General features: G+C 40.1%; 1 protein-coding gene across 2 annotated transcripts in view; it reads right to left on the reverse strand.

The window, feature by feature from the left end:
* The window catches only part of GRM8 (glutamate metabotropic receptor 8), a 731,836-nt gene that overhangs the window by 383,761 nt on the left and 327,857 nt on the right, over positions 1 to 20,218 (reverse strand). For both annotated transcript variants that reach the window (XM_035021042.1, XM_035021041.1), the window contains exons 3-5: positions 11,310 to 11,445; positions 10,475 to 10,629; positions 9,291 to 9,428 (exon numbers count right to left, since the gene is read on the reverse strand). In XM_035021042.1, the coding sequence (XP_034876933.1) occupies positions 9,291 to 9,428; positions 10,475 to 10,629; positions 11,310 to 11,445 (429 nt within the window). The remainder of the gene's footprint in view (positions 1 to 9,290; positions 9,429 to 10,474; positions 10,630 to 11,309; positions 11,446 to 20,218) is intronic.

Raw genomic sequence — 20,218 nt, forward strand, 5'->3', positions numbered from 1 at the left:
TTCCCTGAAAAATGGAGAGTTTATGTACCTTTGAAGTTCACTCTAATCAGAGGATACTTCTTACACTTCTACAATTCTAGCAGTATTAGTGTTTCTCAGACCAAGAGCATCAATCTGACCTCCTAGTAGTCAAGGAGGGTCACAAAGATGGGATACTTAAACTTTGGTGGCCACTGGGGAAACATTTAGGATACTATACCAGGAAAAAATAGTGGAATGGATCTGTACAACTCAGGCCCTTGCTGGGAAAGACCTTCTGAGCAGGAAAGGATTGAGGAAAGAATCAAGTATCAAATGGATTTCAGTCCTACCATCACCTTCAGGTAGCTGAAAGGCTTTGAACAACTCACTTAAACCACAGGGGCCTCAATTTCCTTTTCTGTAAAATGAAAGAATTAAGCAAAATGATCTCTATGAACCTTTCCAACTTCTTTACTCTATGTGCATTTATGACTGATGGTGTAATTTCTAAGTTTTCAGAGTATTCTTGGTTTCTGACATGGCAAACTTTGTGATCTACTTTGCAGATTTTGAAGATGCAGGTGCATCTGTGTACATTTCTTTAAATTTAGTAATTAAACTTCCCACTTGCAGATTTCCTAATGAGAACACACACACACACACATACATACACACTACTGTAGCTTTATACTTTACTGATCTAAATACTTATTGAAGATTGTATATACAACATAGACTTTTGATTACAGATTTTTGCATTTGACAATTTAAAGTCTTATTTAAATGATCTTCTGTAGAACATCTTGGGTTTATCAGTAATCTTTAGCACAGCGGAATATTTATTCTGCTAATTGAACATCAGGTGCTATTGCTATCTCTATAAACTAACTGTAATATCCCCTGTTACTCAAAGTGTGGCCCAGAGCCCACTAGCATCCACATCACCTGAGACTGGTTAGAAATGCAGAATGCCTCACCCCAGACCTATGAATTTTAACCAGATGCTCAGGTAATTCATGTGCACACAAAAGTTCTAGAAGTGCTATAATACATTATAGTGCTTCCTGAACTGATTTAAAATAAGTGAGTTTTTTTCTATAAGGGAATGAATAAATGAGCAAATTAAATTAGCAAAGTGAATTGCTATAATTCAGTGCCACTGGACTTAGAGTTATAAAAACTTACAGTTGGAAGCTCTCCTATTTTTTTTAAATATAGTCTTAGGTCTACTTTTATAAAGGGCAGGGAGCCAGGGAAATGGATAAAAAGTATATTCTGTCCAAGACCGACTTGCAAATACTACATATATCATTGAAAATAAATGTGAAGAATACTAAAATACCATTTTCTATAGGATTAGGTAACAACCCAATATGTTACTTCTGTTTCACTTTGTAGCTGATTTTAAAATTCCATTACGCATTGCTGTCACACATAAAGTATTATAAAGAGAAAAAAGTATTATCCAACTATGTGGTAACGCTCTGAAGTAAATAAATAATAAAATAAAATGAGGATATAAAAGTCAAGGATAAACTTAAATAAAACAGACCAAGATTCTAGTTGCAGCTCTGAGACTGTGTGGAGTTTCCAACAATTCACTTAATCTTTCTGGGTTCCTGTTTCTTCATCTAGAAAATGAGAGAATGATCTCGATTTTATATCCAAGCTCTAAAATTCTGAAAATTATTAAATCTTCTTAGAAAATATTCTTTTTGTGATACAAATAATGAGCCCCTTGTATGTCTGAACTGTTTTGTATGTCTGAAATCAATGCCTGTTTTGCCATCTATTGAAATTCAATATGGTATCTCAGAAGTGGCATAAGTAAGTCATTCTGGGATTGCTGCTATTTTACTCACTACCAACAGCAGCATGTGGGCTAACAAGCACCCCATGGTGCTAATGTAAGGACACTGTCCCCCAGAGTTTTACTTATTTACTCCTTGCAAGGGGCAAGGAGCATATAAGGATGGCAGAACATATTTTAACACAGGGAAAGTTACCTTAGTTTCCCTTCATCCTGAGTCACCAAATTGTCTAAATCCATCCCTGTTGTTAACTACCCAACTCACTCACATGGTCTCCAGGCAACCTGGGCAAATGGGTGAAAGCTTCCACCTTCCATAGCCTCCCAAAGCAAAAGAGAGGACCGTGGAGAGGTAGTTACACCTGAAAAGTCACCTAGTTAGTTACTCTGGCCCTAGATAATAAATTGGCAGGCCTTTCAGGGAGCTAATTATTGAGCCTGCTATTTGGTTCACTGATAGAATTGCCTGTTTGTGGGAAGAAACATATCTGTGCATTGCTTTTTCCATTACCACTATTTCTATCGTCATAAATAAGAATCAATAGGCCATTTCAAGTAGCATATGCTCACCACCATTTAGCATCAGAGTGTCATCCATATGCAGGCTAAGCAGCAGTGTCCCAACCTCCTGGCTAAGGATTAAAACCCAACAGACAAGGAAAGCACTTCAAATGCCATAGGTAAGATAGTGTACATGTGTGTGAGCGATAAAAGGGCAAGAGTAGTTTGTTCTTTGTCTCTGTATCTGTAGCACAGTGTCTGGCCCAGGGCAGGTCATCCAAAATGAATAAACAAGTGACTCATGAGGAATGCACGGATATGCAAAATATGAGGCGAAGGGAGGTTTTAAGATGCTCTATGGGGCCGACTGAATTTATTGGGTTGGTCAGGGATGTGTTTTGGTAAGGGCACAGATTGCTATTCACAATTCACGATGAAGAAACGAAGTCCAGGACACAGTTTAAGCCGAGAGGGAGCCTGACTCTGGGGAGGATAGACCTAGGACGACTTCCCACGTATTCTAGGCCTGCAATATTCAGCATCAGGCCTCACAATGGAAGACAAGAAATCAGAATGACAGCCATAAAAAAGTCAAGTGAGACCTCAAAAGAAAAACTCTCCACTGCCAATGAAATTCTTGCTGGACCAAACAATGGCAGATTAGGGACTGATCAGAGAAAAGATAGGAAAAAGACAAAATGAGGTGCTGAAGGGGAACAGTGGGAGAGGAGCTCAGGTAGAGGCCGGAGTGGGGAAATGGGTCTGTGAAAAACGTGCAAAGACAGGGAGAGATGATGAAGACCCACAGTTCTCGGGGGGGCTGTGGGTGTCTGGGTTGTGCGGAGTGGAGAGGCATGAAGGCTGAGAGTGGAACGAGGGAGGGAGGGTGAAAAGGAGAGAGAGGTCCGATAAATGTCTATAAAATAACACCCATCACCACTGATAACAAGTACAAAAGAATCCTTTTTTCTTCTTGAGAAAGACAAAGGGAATTTTAAGTAGGATTAAGTAGTAGTAGCTTTCAGAACTCAGCAGCTCTCAGAAGCAATAATAACTACATAAACAGCTAAATGGATGGTAGGAATTGTCTCACTTTGGAATTTGGCCAGCATATCAAAGTTAACAGTAATATCACATCTTTTTGAAAGCTTTCCTGAGATTCTAGGAGGAAAAATCATCTCAGAAAACTGTTTGCACCAAGTTAATTTCAGGAAGAGGATGCTCCTCACTGCTTGAAGACATTCTATCTCCTGAAAATTGGTAAGACAGAAGCCCTCCCCTCTGGGAAGCACTCTCTTATCCGTGTAAATACATCACCAGTATCGCCCCCAATGGAAGCAAATAATTATGTTCACAGATTATCATTGTCTAATGTAAAATTCTACTCAGAACATAATCCACAAATGATACCCTAAATGCAGCAAAAAGGCCCTTGTAGATATCCTCTTTCACACAGTTCCCTAACTTTTTGACTCACTGTGGATGATTAAACATGAACTCTGTACGGTCAAATTTTGAAACATGCACATCTATATTCATTCATTTCTGAATTGGATGGGATTGGGCAAATTGGAAATATAAATAATTTTCAAACCCTGGACACCCCTACTCATGAATATCCATAGGTTTTCCTTCTTAAGTATATTTGACCACTAACGTGATAGATCATCTTTCCTCCCCAAAAACAGAGATGAAAACTGAGTGTTGATGGTAATGTGGGGCACAAACATCTTCTCTCAACATCTGGAAATATTCATGTGTTACTGTTTTAAAAAAAATTAAGTTATGGGGCGCCTGGGTGGCTCAGTCAGTTGAGTGTCCAACTCTTGATTTTGGCTCAGGTCATGATCTCAGGGTTGTGGGATCGAGCCCCCGCAGCAGGCTCTGCAGTCATTGCGGAGTCTGCTTCTCTCTCCCTTTCCCCCCTCCCTCTACTCCTCCCCCTGCTCACACATGCGCGTGCTCTCTCTCTCTCTAAAATAAATAAATATATCTTTAAAAACAAATTAAGTTAGAACATTGCATCATTTCTTTTCCACCCAGAAACAAGTTATTTCAGTATCACTCACAATGGAATTTGCCTGAAAAGCTGTTTACTAATCCCATTCCCTAAGGGTGCACTTGCCCTAGCACTTGGAGTAAACACCATTTTCACTGCACTAGAAATAGTTCTAACTGGACAGATTTTTACAGTTTTAGCAACACCCAAATGAATCGAAGGGATCTGCAGCAGACATGCCACCGAGTCTGGACTGTACCATAACCCAGGCAGAATTTATGCCTGAATTAAGTATCAGTATACACCATCCATAGATGCTAAAAGGACATCCACATATATCAACTTTTTTTTGAAAAGAGGAGTTTAGAGAAAATAGAGTTTAGATTCTGAAAACAGTCTATTAAAAATTATGATTAATTAATAACTAATTTCCTACCAACTTTATATATATATATATATATACACATAGAGAGAGAGAGAGAATGGAGTTCAGCTACTTCATTAACTGGTAGACCCCCATTCATATGGTCTAAAGGATGGTGGGCTGTGAATATGTGAACACAATCAAACAGTAACATTCAGAAATCAGAACTAAGCACAATGTAAAATATATCTGAATGAAAGCATGGAAGTTACTCCGTAACCTCCCCTTTCAAATCCTTCTAAAAACTGGACCCTCTTTATTTCCCATTATTCTTTAACATGCAGCCTTCTTTCCAATATGCTGACCACTTCCCTGTCCTCCCCACATCTCCATGCCATGTCCTATTCTGTGCCTTTGCCCTGCTGGTCCACCTTTTTCCTCATCTTGGATGCTCTTTCTCAAATCCTTCTTATCAAACACTCATCTCTTCCATGAAGTTTTGAATTTCACAACTTGAACTTACAGTCATATATTTTCTGAAGTTCCATAATATCCATGTCCAAATCTAGCTTTTGTTTTGTTTTATTTTTTATTTTTTTTTAATTTTATTTTACTATGTTATGTTAATCACCATACATTACATCATTAGTTTTTGTTTGTTTGTTTGTTTGTTTTTATTCTTATGTTAACCCCCATACATTACATCATTAGTTTTAGATGAAGTGTTCCATGATTCATTGTTTGTGCATAACACCCAGTGCTCCATGCAGAATGTGCCCTCCTCAATACCCACCACCAGGCTAACCCATCCTCCCACCCCCCTCCCCTCTAGAACCCTCAGTTAGTTTTTCAGAGTCCATCGTCTCTCATGGTTCCTCTACCCCTCCGATTTCCCCCGCTTCATTCTTCCCCTCCCGCTACCTTCTTCTTGTTCTCTTTTTTTTCTTAACATATATTGCATTATTTGTTTCAGAGGTACAAATCTGAGATTCAACAGTCTGGCACAATTCACAGCGCTTACCAGAGCACATACCCTCCCCAGTGTCTATCACCCAGTCACCCCATCCCTCCCACCCCACCCCCTACTCCAGCAACCCTCAGTTTGTTTCCTGCAATTAAGAATTCCTCATATCAGTGAGATCATATGATACAACATCATTAGTTTTTGATGTAGTGTTCCATGATTCATTGTTTGCGTATAACACCCAGTGCTCCCTTCAGTGTGTGCCCTCTTTAATACCCATCACCAGGCTAACCCATCCCCCATCCCCCTCCCCTCCAGAACCCTCAGTTTGTTTCTCAGAGTCCATAGTCTCTCATGGTTCATCTCCCCCTCCGATATCTCCCCCCTTCATTTTACCCTTCCTACTATCTTCTTCTTTTTTTTTTTCACATATAATGTATTATTTGTTTCAGAGGTACAGGTCTGTGATTCAACAGTCCTACATAATTCACAGCACTCACCATAGCACATACCCTCCCCAATGTCTATCACCCAGCCACCCCATCCCTCCCACCCCCCACCACTCCAGCAAACCTCAGTTTGTTTCCTGAGATTAAGAATTCCTCATATCAGTGAGATCACATGATACATGTCTTTCTCTGATTGACTTATTTCGCTCAGCATAATACCCTCCAGTTCCAGCCACATCATTTTAAATGGCAGGACTTCATTCCTTTTGATGGCTGCATATTATTCCATTGTATATATATACCACATCTTCTTTATCCATTCATCTGTCAATGGACATCTTGGCTCTTTCCATAGTTTGGCTATTGTGGACATTGCTGCTATAAACATCGGGGTGCACGTACCCCTTCGGATCACTACATTTCTATCCTTGGGGTAAATACCCAGTAGTGCAATTGCTGGGTTGTATGGTAGCTCTATTTTCAACTTTTTGAGGAACCTCCATACAGTTTTCCAGAGTGGCTGCCCAGCTTGCATTCCCACCAACAGTGTAGGAGGGTTCCCCTTTCTCCACACCCTCGCCAACATCTATCATTTCCTGACTTGTTAATTTTAGCCATCCTGACTGGTGTGAGGTGGTATCTCATCAAATCTAGCTTTTAATTATAGGATTTTTCACCCTCTACTTCCGTACAATTCCGTGTATATCTTTTTTTCCCCAACTGAATCACATTATTTCAAGGTAACACCTCCCTTTTAATGCCTCTCTCTAAAGTTTCTGTCAAGATACTATCCCACAGCTAATTTCTATTTCTCTAGCTACTCCTTCTGAATACTATATTTCTCTGAAAACATGCTCAAGTGCGTCCCCATCCTAAAGAAAACTTCTGTAACCCTACTTATTACTCAAGTTTTTCACCATATCTCCTTTTTTTCCTTTGCCAGACTTAAAAAAGGCATTCTTTCCCCCATTTCCTCTCTTCTGGCTCTCAGCCCCTCACAATCTGAGTCTACCACACTTCTCATCCCTCAGCCACTCCTCTCAGCCGCAGGACACTGCACGCACCTCCCACCATGCTCACTGGCCTTTCCTGGCTCCTCCCCTTGAATCTTCAGTCGTCATCCCTCAGCTCTGCTCCAACTCTTTTGGCAACTGCATCTCTGCCCTGGTCTTTAACTCCCAGGTCTCCATCTGCCACTCAAGAGTCTGTATTTTTAGCGCTGGATTCTCTGTGGGGTCCCAGACCTTATGCTGCCACCTGCTGGGCAGTTCCATGGGGCCATCTCAAAACCAAATTCAAGTCTGCCCCCTCCAAATCTACCATTCATTCCGTCTTCTCTGCTCGCTAATTACATCACCCTTTTCATAGACCTAGCTGGTAGAGATTTCACATTCAGAGCCTCCATCACTTACCCCCACACCAGTGTTCGTCACTCACCACGTAATGTCAATGCGACTTCCCAGGACTTCTTTCCTCTGTGTTCTGCCCAGACCTGCACATCCTTGTTTAGGCTGTGACTGTCCATCACCAGGACTATTGGACGGGCCCTGACTGACCTTTCTCCTTTCTCTCTCCTGATCTCCAGCCCTCCTTACACTTCCACCAAAGGAATCTGCTTGAAACAGGTACCTGAGCAATGCCCTAGATGAAAAGCACTCATGAGTAATTCTATCCTACATCTAGAATAAAGCCCAAACCTCCCAGCACAGGAGTTCCTGGGAACAACTTGAAGACCTTGCATGACGTGACCCCAGCCTATCTCTTTAGCCTCATTGGCCATCACTCTCCCTCTCACTTACTACCTTCCTTCCTTCACTCCAGCTACCTTGATCCCTCCCCCGCCCCCATGGCTTGCACAAAGGATGCTTGCCCTAGATCCTGGAATGGCTTGCCATCTTATCTTCACAAGGCTGATAACATCTTGCCATTCAGGTCTCATCTCAAATGTCACCTACTTGGAGAAGCATTCTGTGACTGCACAGCCTACTTGCCACCCTCCCAGCCAATACCACCTGCTCAGCCTTTCACGTTCACTCCCTTGTATTTCCCGTAAGCACACCTCAGCATCTGGAAGTCTCAGTTCATTTATATGTTTCCTTATTTAGTGTCTGTCTTCTCACACTGTAGTGTAAGCCCCATGAGCACAGACCTCATCTCCATTCCAGTTCCTGGAAGGGTGCCTGGCACACAGGGAGCCTAAAGTCAGACCCCTCCACAGCATGCCACCCATTTTCACACACCTGTCCTTCCTCTGTGTATATGTCTGCTCTAGCATTGATCATATTATATCTTCTATTGAGCAATTATTTCCAAAGGAAATGATTAGAGGAAAAGGAGGATTTATCAAAATATGGTAGTGAGAGGTAGATGAGGGAGGGGTATACGGTTATAAAATGCTCATTCAAGTTTCAGCATAGAAGATTTATGCATCTTTGTTAAAACTATCCCTGATGTTTTGGTTTTTGATCCTGCTATTAACAGGATTCTTTAAATTTCATTTTCCACATGTTAGTTTATATAAAAGAATACACACACACACGGATAAAAAAAATTTTTACATTGACCTTGCATCTATGGTTTTGCTAAATTGAGTACTTAATTCTAAGTAATTTTTAAAATGTCATTGGTGGTTCTATGTACATAATCATGTTAATCTGAAAATAAAGAATGTTTCATTCTTACATTCAAAATATGTACATTTAATATCACTATTATTTTTAAGCACATGATATAGAAGGTAAAGCATCAAAAAATCATAGCTGCAAGAGCTATGCAGGAAAGGGGGGACAATTATGTTATAGGGGACATGGGTTGAAATAGTGAAAAAAACTGGCTGTCTTATATCGGTGTATTACGACCCATCATCTTCACTACATGTTAAGTTCCTGGAGACCAGTATCATTTCTTGCTTATTTGTCTATATCCCACCAAGCCTACTAAAGTGTGCCCATACTAGAAACTCAATAAATGTTTTTAAATAGAATTCAAATACCCCAGTTTTGGGCACATTGCATGTGGCCAAGAAATACATGTCAACTCTAAGAACCAATGAATCTCTAAGAACCAACTCTAAGAACAAATGAACAGGTTTGTTGAATGATCAGTGTATGCTCAACCCTGTTGAGAAACTAGTAAGAGACATGAAGAAATAGAAGGTACTCTGATCATTATCCACACAGAAAAACTTCCTTTCTCAGGTCATGATAAAACAAACACACCAAGGAAAACATTTCCGTGGTTACCTGTACATTTCTTTATATGACTGTTCCTCTTTCCATGTGATCCTAACTTGCATCCAAAATTCTCCTCCCAAAATTCTGCAAACCACACATTTCTTCGATTATTGGCAAGAGTTCGGCTTCTAAAATAGCGATCAAACCCTATTTCAGAGAAGAAAGGTATGATTTTAGTATTCTTTCAAAAGCAAAACCAAATACTGTCAGAGCTTTTGAATGGATATTATGTTATGTTGCGATCATTGCATGAGAAAAACAAAACATATTAACAAATGGGGGGAACCAGTAGCCCAGAAATCAGTCTTCCCTCATGGTCAAAGCCAAGGGGATTATCGCCCTCACTGTTCACCATTTAGGCACCTGGCTCAGCAGATGAATGGAACAGGAGAGCCTGTTGTTGGTGTCATCCTCACAACCTCCCCCTCTCCTCTACATCGCAGCCACCAGCAACCTTCTCCTAGATATTCAGAACCAATTCACGCTTTTCTCATTCTTCTCTCTGTCTCCTAGCAGGAATCAATGCTCCAGGTTTCTATGCTTCTACCTGCCTCAAAATGTACCTGTCCTATATGTTCCATTTTCAGCTAATCCAATAACTAATCAACCCTGATGTAATCTTATGGGGTCATGGGTAATGGGCCAAAGTGTCAGCCTGCTCAGGGGACCACCTCATCGAAGGGAGACCGCCTGGAACTTATGCCTTACTCCAAAAGATAATGGGGAAGATAGGAATTTCAGTCACTGCTAAGACCATTGGAAAGGCTATCTGGGAGACAGACTTTCTTTCAGGGAGGCTCCATATCTTTGCTGTTGCATTAATTTATCTGTAGGGTCAGCCCAGCCTCACATCTCCATTTTTTATATAGCAGCACTCTCCCCTCCCCATGATGGTGCTGTAATCATCATCTGTGCCATAGAAATATGCAAGGTTAGAGAGCAACATCATGGAAATAGCTAAGGCCAACTCTAACTCTCTTTTTTTAAGAAAAAAATCTTATGGGTACTCTTTTCTAATGAAAAATATACGCTGGGTTAAATAGTTATTGTCTTGGTAATTCTACCATCAGAATTAAAAATTCTATCCAGAGTCATCAACAATGGGTTCATTTCATCCTATGCTGATGCTCTGGTTTTGCCTTTGAGTTTTGATTCAGTTGGAATGAAACAAAGTTTCTATGGCTTGTCCTTACCATCAATTGATGCTCTTTTGGGCAAAATCGTCACAGCCCCTTCTGCAATCTCCTCCTGTTGATAAACAGGTGCTATTTTGGATCCCCAACTATCTGAGCCAATCCAGAGAAAATGACCACTTTGGTTTAATTTCTTTGCTGCTTCCAATATCCTCCTACAGGAATAAAAAGAAATAAAACACACCATATTTATCAAGAAACACTACACTTAGGAATGTTACAAGACCAGTTATATCAAATTATATGCACTCAGTAAGTCACTGTTAAACAATTAGTCAATCACTAATTGTCTGAGTCTTATCATTTTTAAAGGAAACATATTTTTTTTAAAGATTTTATTTATTTATTTGAGAGAGAGAGAATGAGAGAGAGCACATGAGAGGGGGGAGGGTCAGAGGGAGAAGCAGACTCCCTGCCGAGCAGGGAGCCCGATGCGGGACTCGATCCCGGGACTCCAGGATCATGACCTGAGCCGAAGGCAGTCGCTTAACCAACTGAGCCACCCAGGCACCATCTAAAGGAAACATATTAGAGACTTTTACTCCAGCACCTGTTAATCAGCCTCATCCTTAACCTCATTCACATCATTCAGTCTATCATCCTTACTGGTCTCATTTCTTTCAGTTCTCAGGTTTTACTCTATAGCCATTTCAGAGTTAGAAACTAGAAGGCTGTTGTGTCTCTGCAGCAGAAGGAAGGCAGTGTGTAATTGCATGAGAATGCTGCAATTCCTGTGAAATCTCACAAGATTTTACATTGAACATGAAATATGTTAAAAAAAAAATGTGTGTGTTGCAAATGTGATCCTACATCAGGAAGAAAATTTAATCAGCACCTGATGTCATCTTCATTGGCAAACATAATCACCGCCCGAGCATTAGGTGTTTCTAGGAGGCGTTTGATAATTTTTTCAAATTCTCCAGGTCTTGGTTCACGTGGGATTTTCTGTGATTGAGCAATGCAAACACCACCTATTTTAAAAAGAGAGAGAGAGAGTGACTCAGAAAAAGCACTTAATTAATCAACTTAATGAGGTTAGCTACTTTATAAAAACATATGATTCAATGCAATATAATGTTTTTCAAAACGTGTCATTCTCACCTATTAAAAGTAAACATGTTTGTTCACATTACAGTATATATCAAATAAATGACATCAATTATGTAATCATACATCAGGATTATTGTTTTATTTTCCAAGTGTCAACATTATTTTTGTGGATATCCATAATAAAACCAAAGGGTACAAAATGTGTAATGAGAGTCAAGGAGTGCAAAGAAGAATGACTGTTTTGATTCATCTGATGTAAGTTGAAAAACAAGTGCCTGGATTAATAATATGAGTATGTGTTATAGGTGAGACCACTTACTAGGTAAAAAGATCCTTTTCCTATTAGTTTCCAATTAGTAGACCTCCTTTAAAGTTAATTTCATTTTACAGCTCATAGTATTACAGCAAAATTTGTATGCATCAGCAAAATGGTATGTTATGATGCAAGTGGTATTTGAGACTATTTGAGACACAGACAAGTCCCAAAGATTCAAACCCTCAGTTGACATTTTGTCTCCACCAAGAAAATCAAAATGGCAGAAATCCCATCCCATTATCATACCAAGAAAAAAAAAAAAAAAGAAAGAACTCTTCCTTTGGCGTTTCCTCTAAGGCAATAAGAGACCAAAGAGAAAAGTTTAGAAAAGGTCTCTGCCGCCTATCAGGGTTCCTCAATCTAGTGGAGTAGAAAGAGAGCATATTCTAATATTAGAAGAAAAGGGAATATTAGGCTTAAATAGGCTTTTTTTGAGTCAGATGAGAATTAAATCACCATTTATAACATTGCTTCAGTAAGCAAAGGTGTCTTTACTTCCAAACAACTGCCAATACATTCAGTCACCCAAACATTACTAGGTACTATTATATGTTATGTATTGGGCTGGACATTGGGAATACACAATCTAATCCAGGAGTTACCATCTAGTCTGGGAGACAGGCATCCCAATAAATTATCATAGAATATGTGGTAAATTTTAGAATTAAGAGGCTATACCTACGCAATGGGAACACAAAGGAAGGAGTAGTAACTCAAGTGCTTGAGAGAGCTGGATTTTAAAGAGCAAATATGTATCCATCTAGGGACAAAAGTGGGACATTTCTGGTAGAGGCCCAGGTATGAAAGAACCTTGTTTGATCACGGCTTATGGTCAAGACCGGCTAGGGCTGAGGTTGGAGAGAATAGCCAAGCCCAGCTTGAGAATGACTTTGTTAGACATGTCAAATAATTTGGACTTTATCTTGAAAACAATGGGAATCCACTGAAAGTTCATAAGTAGGAGAATTACATGAGTTTTATGCCTTAGGAAGAAACCTCAGGTAGCCAAATAAAGAAGGAATGTCTGGTAGCCAGAGAATGGGTGTCTAGTGTGCTGTGATCAGACTTACCATGTGTGGTAATAATGTACAATAACAGTGCTCAAGTACTGAAGTTTATATCTCTTATAAGTTAGAGCATGGTTAAAGTTATCCCTACAATAGCAATGCTCTTACTAACCTTTTTAGGGATGAGAATTGCCCTTAATCCACAGACAGAGCCTAGAGATCGCTAGCCTACCAATATGCCATTAGTAGTTGTGATGATTGATTCATTCCTTCATTAAATATTTATTGCATGCCCACTATCTGCCAGATACTGCACAGGGACTGTGGATACAATGATGAATATAAAAGACACAGTTTCTGCCTTCAGAGTTTAGAAACGTTGTAGGTGAAACAGGCTTAACATAGAACAAAACAACAAAAATAAGCATATAATCATAAATCATGGCAAGTCCTATGAGGAAGAGCAAGGGCATTTAATTTACATTGAGGAGTGCTCAGGAAAAGTCTCCCTAGAGAGATGTTGAGGTCAGAAAGAAGAGAGAATGGGTGAAGACAGCATGAGAAAGGGCAGGAAAGAGCAGGGCAGGAACAAGTCAGCAGAGCTAATGAATGAGAGGGAGAGAAGCGTGAGATGAAGATGAGAGGAAGACAGGGGCCAGATCATGCATGGCTTGTGCAGGTCCTGTGGAAGATGATGAATAATTAAAGTGCTTAACTGCCTCACTCAGTGTTTCTGTCTCTTCACTCTTTTAAGTAGCCCATAGAAATAGGTCTCATCTGTGGACACTGTATTTCATGGAAGAAAAATGGAGGAGGGTTACTGATGCACAGGACAACCTGGACTGGAAAGAACAGGAGGCACTGAGGTCCATGAGGAGGTTCCTGGAAGAGGCAACGAAAAATGATGCCTAAGATAGTGCTACTGGGGCTGAGGAGGAGCCGGCTGAGCTGTTAGAATTTGAGTTAGAATCAGTGAAGCTTCATACTATGTTTTCCCAGCTTTATTGAGGTAGGAGTTACAAATAAAAATTATATATATTTCGGCTGTACTGATTTTATCTAAGTAGTGAGGTAACGGGAAACCACTAAGCATGACACTAAGGTTTTGGCCTTTGTGACCAGTTTGTGTGACACCCCCATTAAACAAGCAAGCACCACAGGAGGGTGTGCAGGTATGTCGAGGAGAAAAGAATGATTTTTGCTTCAGGACAGGTTGTCTTTGAAGTACCCATGCAACATCAAACTGAAGAAGCTGATCTGGAGCTAAAGAGAGAGATGGAAAATGTGATAACAATTTTGTCAGGTGCTGATGCAGTCCGTAGTTGAAGGGTTAGGAGTGAACAGATCACTCAGAGGGAATATATATTTATTTATTTTGAATTTATTTCTTTGAGAGAGAGAGAGAGAGAGTGAGAGGGAGAAGCAGACTCTCCGCTGAGCAGAGAGCCCAACATGGGGCTCGATCCCAGGAACCCTGAGATCATGAGCTGAGCTGAAGGCAGACGCTTAACTGACTGAGCCACCCAGGTGCCCCCCAGAGGGAATATTTAAATCAAAGACAGGAAAAGGTGAATGATGGAGCTCTGAAAAACCAGGAGCTTTGGAGAGGGGGCTAGCAAATGCAAATGGAAAAAGCAATCACATATTTTGAGGAGAAAACTTTTGAGATAAAATCTAGTGGTAAGTTAAGGACTACCTAATGTTTTTAAAAATCAAAAAACAAATAAACAAAAAACTGATGAGTGGAAGCATTAGGTAACTGTAGAAATGGAGAACAAAACTGTAACACTCTGGGGAACAATAGCTGTTTTAAAATCCAACTGCCCTTTTAATTAAATTGCTGTGATTACTTAAGCATCTCATTAAAGACATGTCATATCCTAAGTATCATTCTGAGATTACTACTGACTCCATAGCTGGAAGAAATGAAGGCTGAAAAATTTTATTATGACTATTTCAGATGAGACAAACAGGCAATCCAGACATAGTTTAGTCTGAATTCATTGATTTATTCATTCACTGCGGATCTATCGAACTTTTTTTTTTTAAAGATTTTATTTATTTATTTGAGAGAGAGAATGAGAGACAGAGAGCACGAGAGGGAAGTGGGTCAGAGGGAGAAGCAGACACCCCGCTGAGCAGGGAGCCCGTTGTGGGACTCGATCCCAGGACTCCAGGATCATGACCTGAGCCGAAGGCAGTCGCTTAACCAACTGAGCCACCCAGGCGCCCATCGAACTTTTTGTTTGTAAAAAACTGAGTAGTTAGGTCAGATTTTTACATGGTCTAAATCCATTTCATATTTTTTATGCCTCTGCCATATTTGTCAGCCTGGTCAATTTGTGTTTTCCTGGAAAGAGGGACTACACAATTAATTTATTTCAGCTGAACAAATACTTATGGAGAACCTGTTCCACATGGCATTTTACTGTGTGATGCCTTATGGATATTTTATTAAACTGTGGACTGCATTACTTCTCAAATGATTGGAGCTAGAAGATTAGGGTTCTTTTCTTAGCCCTGAAACTCATTCATCCTTTCTATCTTCACATCAGTCAAAAAGTCTGACAGTTAATCCATTCATAAGCACTCATAGTCTACTATGTTTCAGGAGTTACATTCAAAGATTGCCTGTCCTCAGCATCTTGTAATATAATTGAATGGCAAGATGTACACATAAGAAAAGCCAGATGAGAATGTAAAATTATCTAATGATGAAAGATGATTGCATAGGCTATATCAAAATGCAGTAATAAATGTCATCACCCCCCGAAATGGTCCTATGACTTCAAAAGAAGTCATTATATACTGTTAGGGTTTGGTTAAAAAAAAAAACTAAAATTTAGTCAAACATTCATGCTTCATCAAAGATGTTTTCCTATAATACCTATACCTACAATGCCTACAGTACCTTTCCTACATTATCTAATGTTTTCATTTTTAAAGACAGTCTGACTTGATTTAGACTCCTGGCATGAGCAGGAGGAAAAGGAGTTGCCCTCTATCAAAGAATATGTCTACTGCATCCATTTTTCCATATCTCAACCTGAAAGAGTGCTGATTGTATCCAATTCAAGGGACACCAACCTTCCTATTCTGTAGGCTTCCCAGTTCTGCAAGAAATAATTTTTTTTTTTTAAAGACTTTATTTATTTATTCATGAGAGACAGAGAGAGAGAGAGAGAGGCAGAGGAAGAAGCAGGCTTCCCGCGGAGCAGGGAGCCCGATGCGGGGCTCGATCCCAGGACCCTGGGATCATGACCTGAGCCGAAGGCAGACACTTAACCATCTGAGCCACCCAGGCGCCCAAGAAATAATTTCTAAAGCTTAGCACTTTCCTAAAGCACAGGAAAAGAATGTTGCATGGAGGAATTTATAATTGGCTATTTTCTGGAATTTACTGTCTGATTTTCTTGTGTACATTTTTTTTCTTTTGATTATTTAATGATAATTGGAAGATCATTTATAGAACTGAACACTTTATGTGTATTTCACAACACACAAGACTGTTCTTTCTCAGTCTCATTCACTGATACCTCACTGGTCCTATGGCAGGACTCTAAGACTCATATTATCACCATATATCTGATGAGCACACTGGGAAACAGGGGTATCAACAGCTAGCAAGAGGCTGGGGCCCAGGTTCAGAGCCATGTCTGTCTGACTCCAAGTCTAGACTTTTTCCATCATCTTGCTTATCCACAACTGACCATATCTGTTGCTTAATGGTTAAATAGATACAAATGATTGATGAATAAAATAAAGCAAATTTACAGATTCATTAAAAAACCCAGCAGGTTGCCCCTTATAAATCAATTGACAGCTATACAAATACAGTACTTCTATTGAGTATGAAGAACTTAGGATACTTAGAATCTATGCAGATTTCTTAGAACTGACTTAAACTGGGCGCCTGGGTGGCTCAGTCATTAAGCGTCTGCCTTCGGCTCAGGTCATGATCCCAGGGTCCTGGGATCGAGTCCCACATCGGGCTCCTGGCTCGGCAGGAAGCCTGCTTCTCCCTCTCCCACTCCCCCTGCTTGTGTTCCTGCTCTCGCTCTCTCTCTCTCTCTGTCAAATAAATAAATAAAATCTTTAAAAAAAAAAAAGAAAGAAAAGAACTGACTTAAACTTCTTCAGCATATCACCAGTCCACCCTCAAAACTTTCCAATTATCCCTACAAATACATGTCTTCAGAAAGACTTTCCTGGAGTCCTTCATATTCCACTTCTACTTTGCATTGCAGCAACCACGATAATTATATTCTTTTATTTTGTTATTTTTTTTCTCACCTTAGACTATAAACTGCATGACTACTGAACCTTGTCTTTCACATTTACCACCATACCCCATATCACCTATCACTGTGTTTGGCACATAAAGACTTCAACAAACCTTTGTTGAGTGAATAGATGGAAGACTTATATTAGGCACTGCTGGCATAGAGAAATAGAAATGAGACAGTTCTGCCTTCAAACACCTCTCAGTCCAGTAGAGAAACAAAAGGATGCATGTAATTATACATTAAAAAATAAGTGACGTAAAAGAAGAAAAAAAATGAGGAAGTTGTCACTGAAATGGGTCTGCCTCCCAAAACAGTTTTATCAGATGCCAAGAATTAGAATACCACCTTAGCCTTAGTTCATTCATCTGTAGGGTGGCACAATAATTTGCTCTCTTTGATTCAAGAGTAAATTTGTAAATAATTCCATTTCATAAGAAAATTCCATTTTTTAAGATTTATTTATTTGACAGAGAGAGAGAGCGAGCACAAGCAGGGGGAGCGGCAGGCTGAGGGAGAGGGAGAAGCAGGCTCCCTGCTGAGCAAGGAGCCCAATGCAGGGCTCAATCTCAGGGATCATGACCTGAGCTGAAGGCAGACACTTAACCGACTGAGCCACCCAGGTGCCCCTCGTTTTGTAAGTTTTATCTCTTTATTTCATGCGTGAGTAGCCGGATGCCTCAGGTCTAAGAGATGAAAGATATGTTCATATGTGATGATTTGCCAGTGCAAAAAGATATTGGAGTGAGGAAGAAACCAGACTTGGCATCAGAAGACCTAAGAGTGGATTCTGTATGACCTGAGACAAATCTGTCACCTCTCAGTTTCCTCATTTCTGTAACAAGGTTCATAATAACCATCTCCCAGAGATGTCAAGAGAATCAAATTTAAAAGGGTATTATGATAAATGTCTATACAAATGTGGTACATTATTACTGTGGCTAATAAGAATCATCATCATGACCAGATAAGCACCATCACCAAACCTGACAGGGGAGATAGTTGCTGCTCAGACTTAAAACATGGGATTGTCAGTCGATCATATTCTTGAATCCTTCACCACTCTTTGTATAATATTATCAAATATCGGAAATTCTGAGAAGTGATATTTGTGCATTTGTCTATGCCATAAATAAGATGACTAGATTTCACTTTTCACCTATTATTGGTCAACACAATGTGATTAGGGCAATTTCAATGTGAGAGAATGGGAAAAGTTACTTACATTCTCCTCTTCAACCCCCCAATTCCTACCCTAAAGATCCAAGTCTCTTTTCAAAGGGGGTCCATAAGTATTTTGAAGATCTGGGTTGAAAATTAGAATTTAGGGCGCCTGGGTGGCTCAGTCATTAAGCGTCTGCCTTCAGCTCAGGTCATGATCCCAGGGTCCTGGGATCGAGTCCCACATCGGGCTCCCTGCTCGGCGGGAAGCCTGCTTCTCCTTCTCCCACTCCCCCTGTTTGTGTTCCTGCTCTCGCTACCTCTCTCTCTGTCAAATAAATAGGTAAAATCTTAAAAAAAAAAAAAAAAGAAAAGAAAAAGAAAATTAGAATTTAACTCTTTAAAAGAATAATAGTAAAAACTATGAAACTATTAATGGTGCCAACTATTAAGCAGCAAAGGCTACTGTGAAAACAACCACACATTCTGTTTCATTTAACATTAGCCTATAGATTATTAAGAAGCTGGAGTCTAAAGTGTCCAAGACAGTGTTGTTACACTGGTAACAGCAGGTTGGGATCCTCAGGAAGCAGACCCTTAGGAGGAGTTTGAAATGCATATTTTCTGGGGCACCTGGGTGGCTCAGTTGGTTAAGCGACTGCCTTCAGCTCAGGTCATGATCCTGGAGTCCCGGGATCAAGTCCCACATCAGGCTCCCCGCTCAGCAGGGAGTCTGCTTCTCCCTCTGACCCTCCCCCTCTCATGCTCTCTGTCTCCCATTCTCTCTCTCAGATAAATAAATAAAACCTTTAAAAAAAAAAAAGAAATGCATATTTTCTATTGGCCTCCATCCTATGGAGGGTCAAGAAAGGAAGCAGCACTGAGCAGAGGAGTCCAGCTGGCTGTGGCCCAATGACAACCTCCCAACACCACAGGGAGCTCTGACTAGAATGGCTCCCAGACTTGTTTTCAATTAGACCATTATACATTCCACATTAATCAGTCATTGAATGTGGGCCCCATCCTGAGGTAGCAGGGTAAGGGTGGGGTTAGAGATTGGGCAATGCAGCTCCCTGCAGCCAAGCAATCCTTCAAGGGCCGGTAGAGCAGTCCTAATGGCAAAGCCAATGGGTCCTTTGCTGAATGGAGATCTGAAGGGGCACTTACCATTTGTACAAATTAAAATTTATAGAGAAATGAAGATACTGTATCTCTAAAATGATAGAATACATCAAATAATTAACAAAATTTTATTGTTTAATTTCAAAACTCCTCTTCAAAGAGAACTTATTGCACAAAGAAAGGCAACCTCTATAAAATACAGCACAAAACTGGAATTACAGGCCAGCTCAGACAACAGAACTAGGATCATAAAGCTCCCTGGTATTTTATTTTATTTTATTTTATTTTTTTAAAGATTTTATTTATTTATTTTGACAGAGAGAGAGACAGCGAGAGAGGGAACACAAGCAGGGGGGAATGGAAGAGGGTGAAGCAGGCTTCCCGCCGAGCAGAGAGCCCGATGCGGGGCTCGATCCCAGGACCCCAGGATCATGACCCGAGCCGAAGGCAGACGCTTAACGACTGAGCCACCCAGGCGCCCCAACTCCCTGGTATTTTAATAGGTAAGTTTTTTTAAAGCAATCTGAAAGGATAAAGTATCACGTTTTTAGTTGCTGCTTATTTTTAAGAACAAAAGCTCTATTAATAATGTGGAAGGAGAAAAATAAAACAAGAAACAATGTCACAGCACTAAGTTCCAACTGTGCTGAAAATCGAGAAGGATTAAATTATTAGGAATGAAATTACTTACAAAGCTGTGTATAGAATATTAAATATGATTTTTTTTAAAAAACATGATTATTACCAGTGTTGGTTGGTTCACAATTTCCATCAAGTTAAGTTCTAAGTATATCAGGTCAAGTCT

The sequence above is a fragment of the Mirounga leonina genome, unplaced genomic scaffold (assembly GCF_011800145.1).
Source record: "Mirounga leonina isolate KUSES-001 unplaced genomic scaffold, KU_Mleo_1.0 Mir_174, whole genome shotgun sequence".
NCBI classification, from domain to species: Eukaryota; Metazoa; Chordata; class Mammalia; order Carnivora; family Phocidae; genus Mirounga; species Mirounga leonina.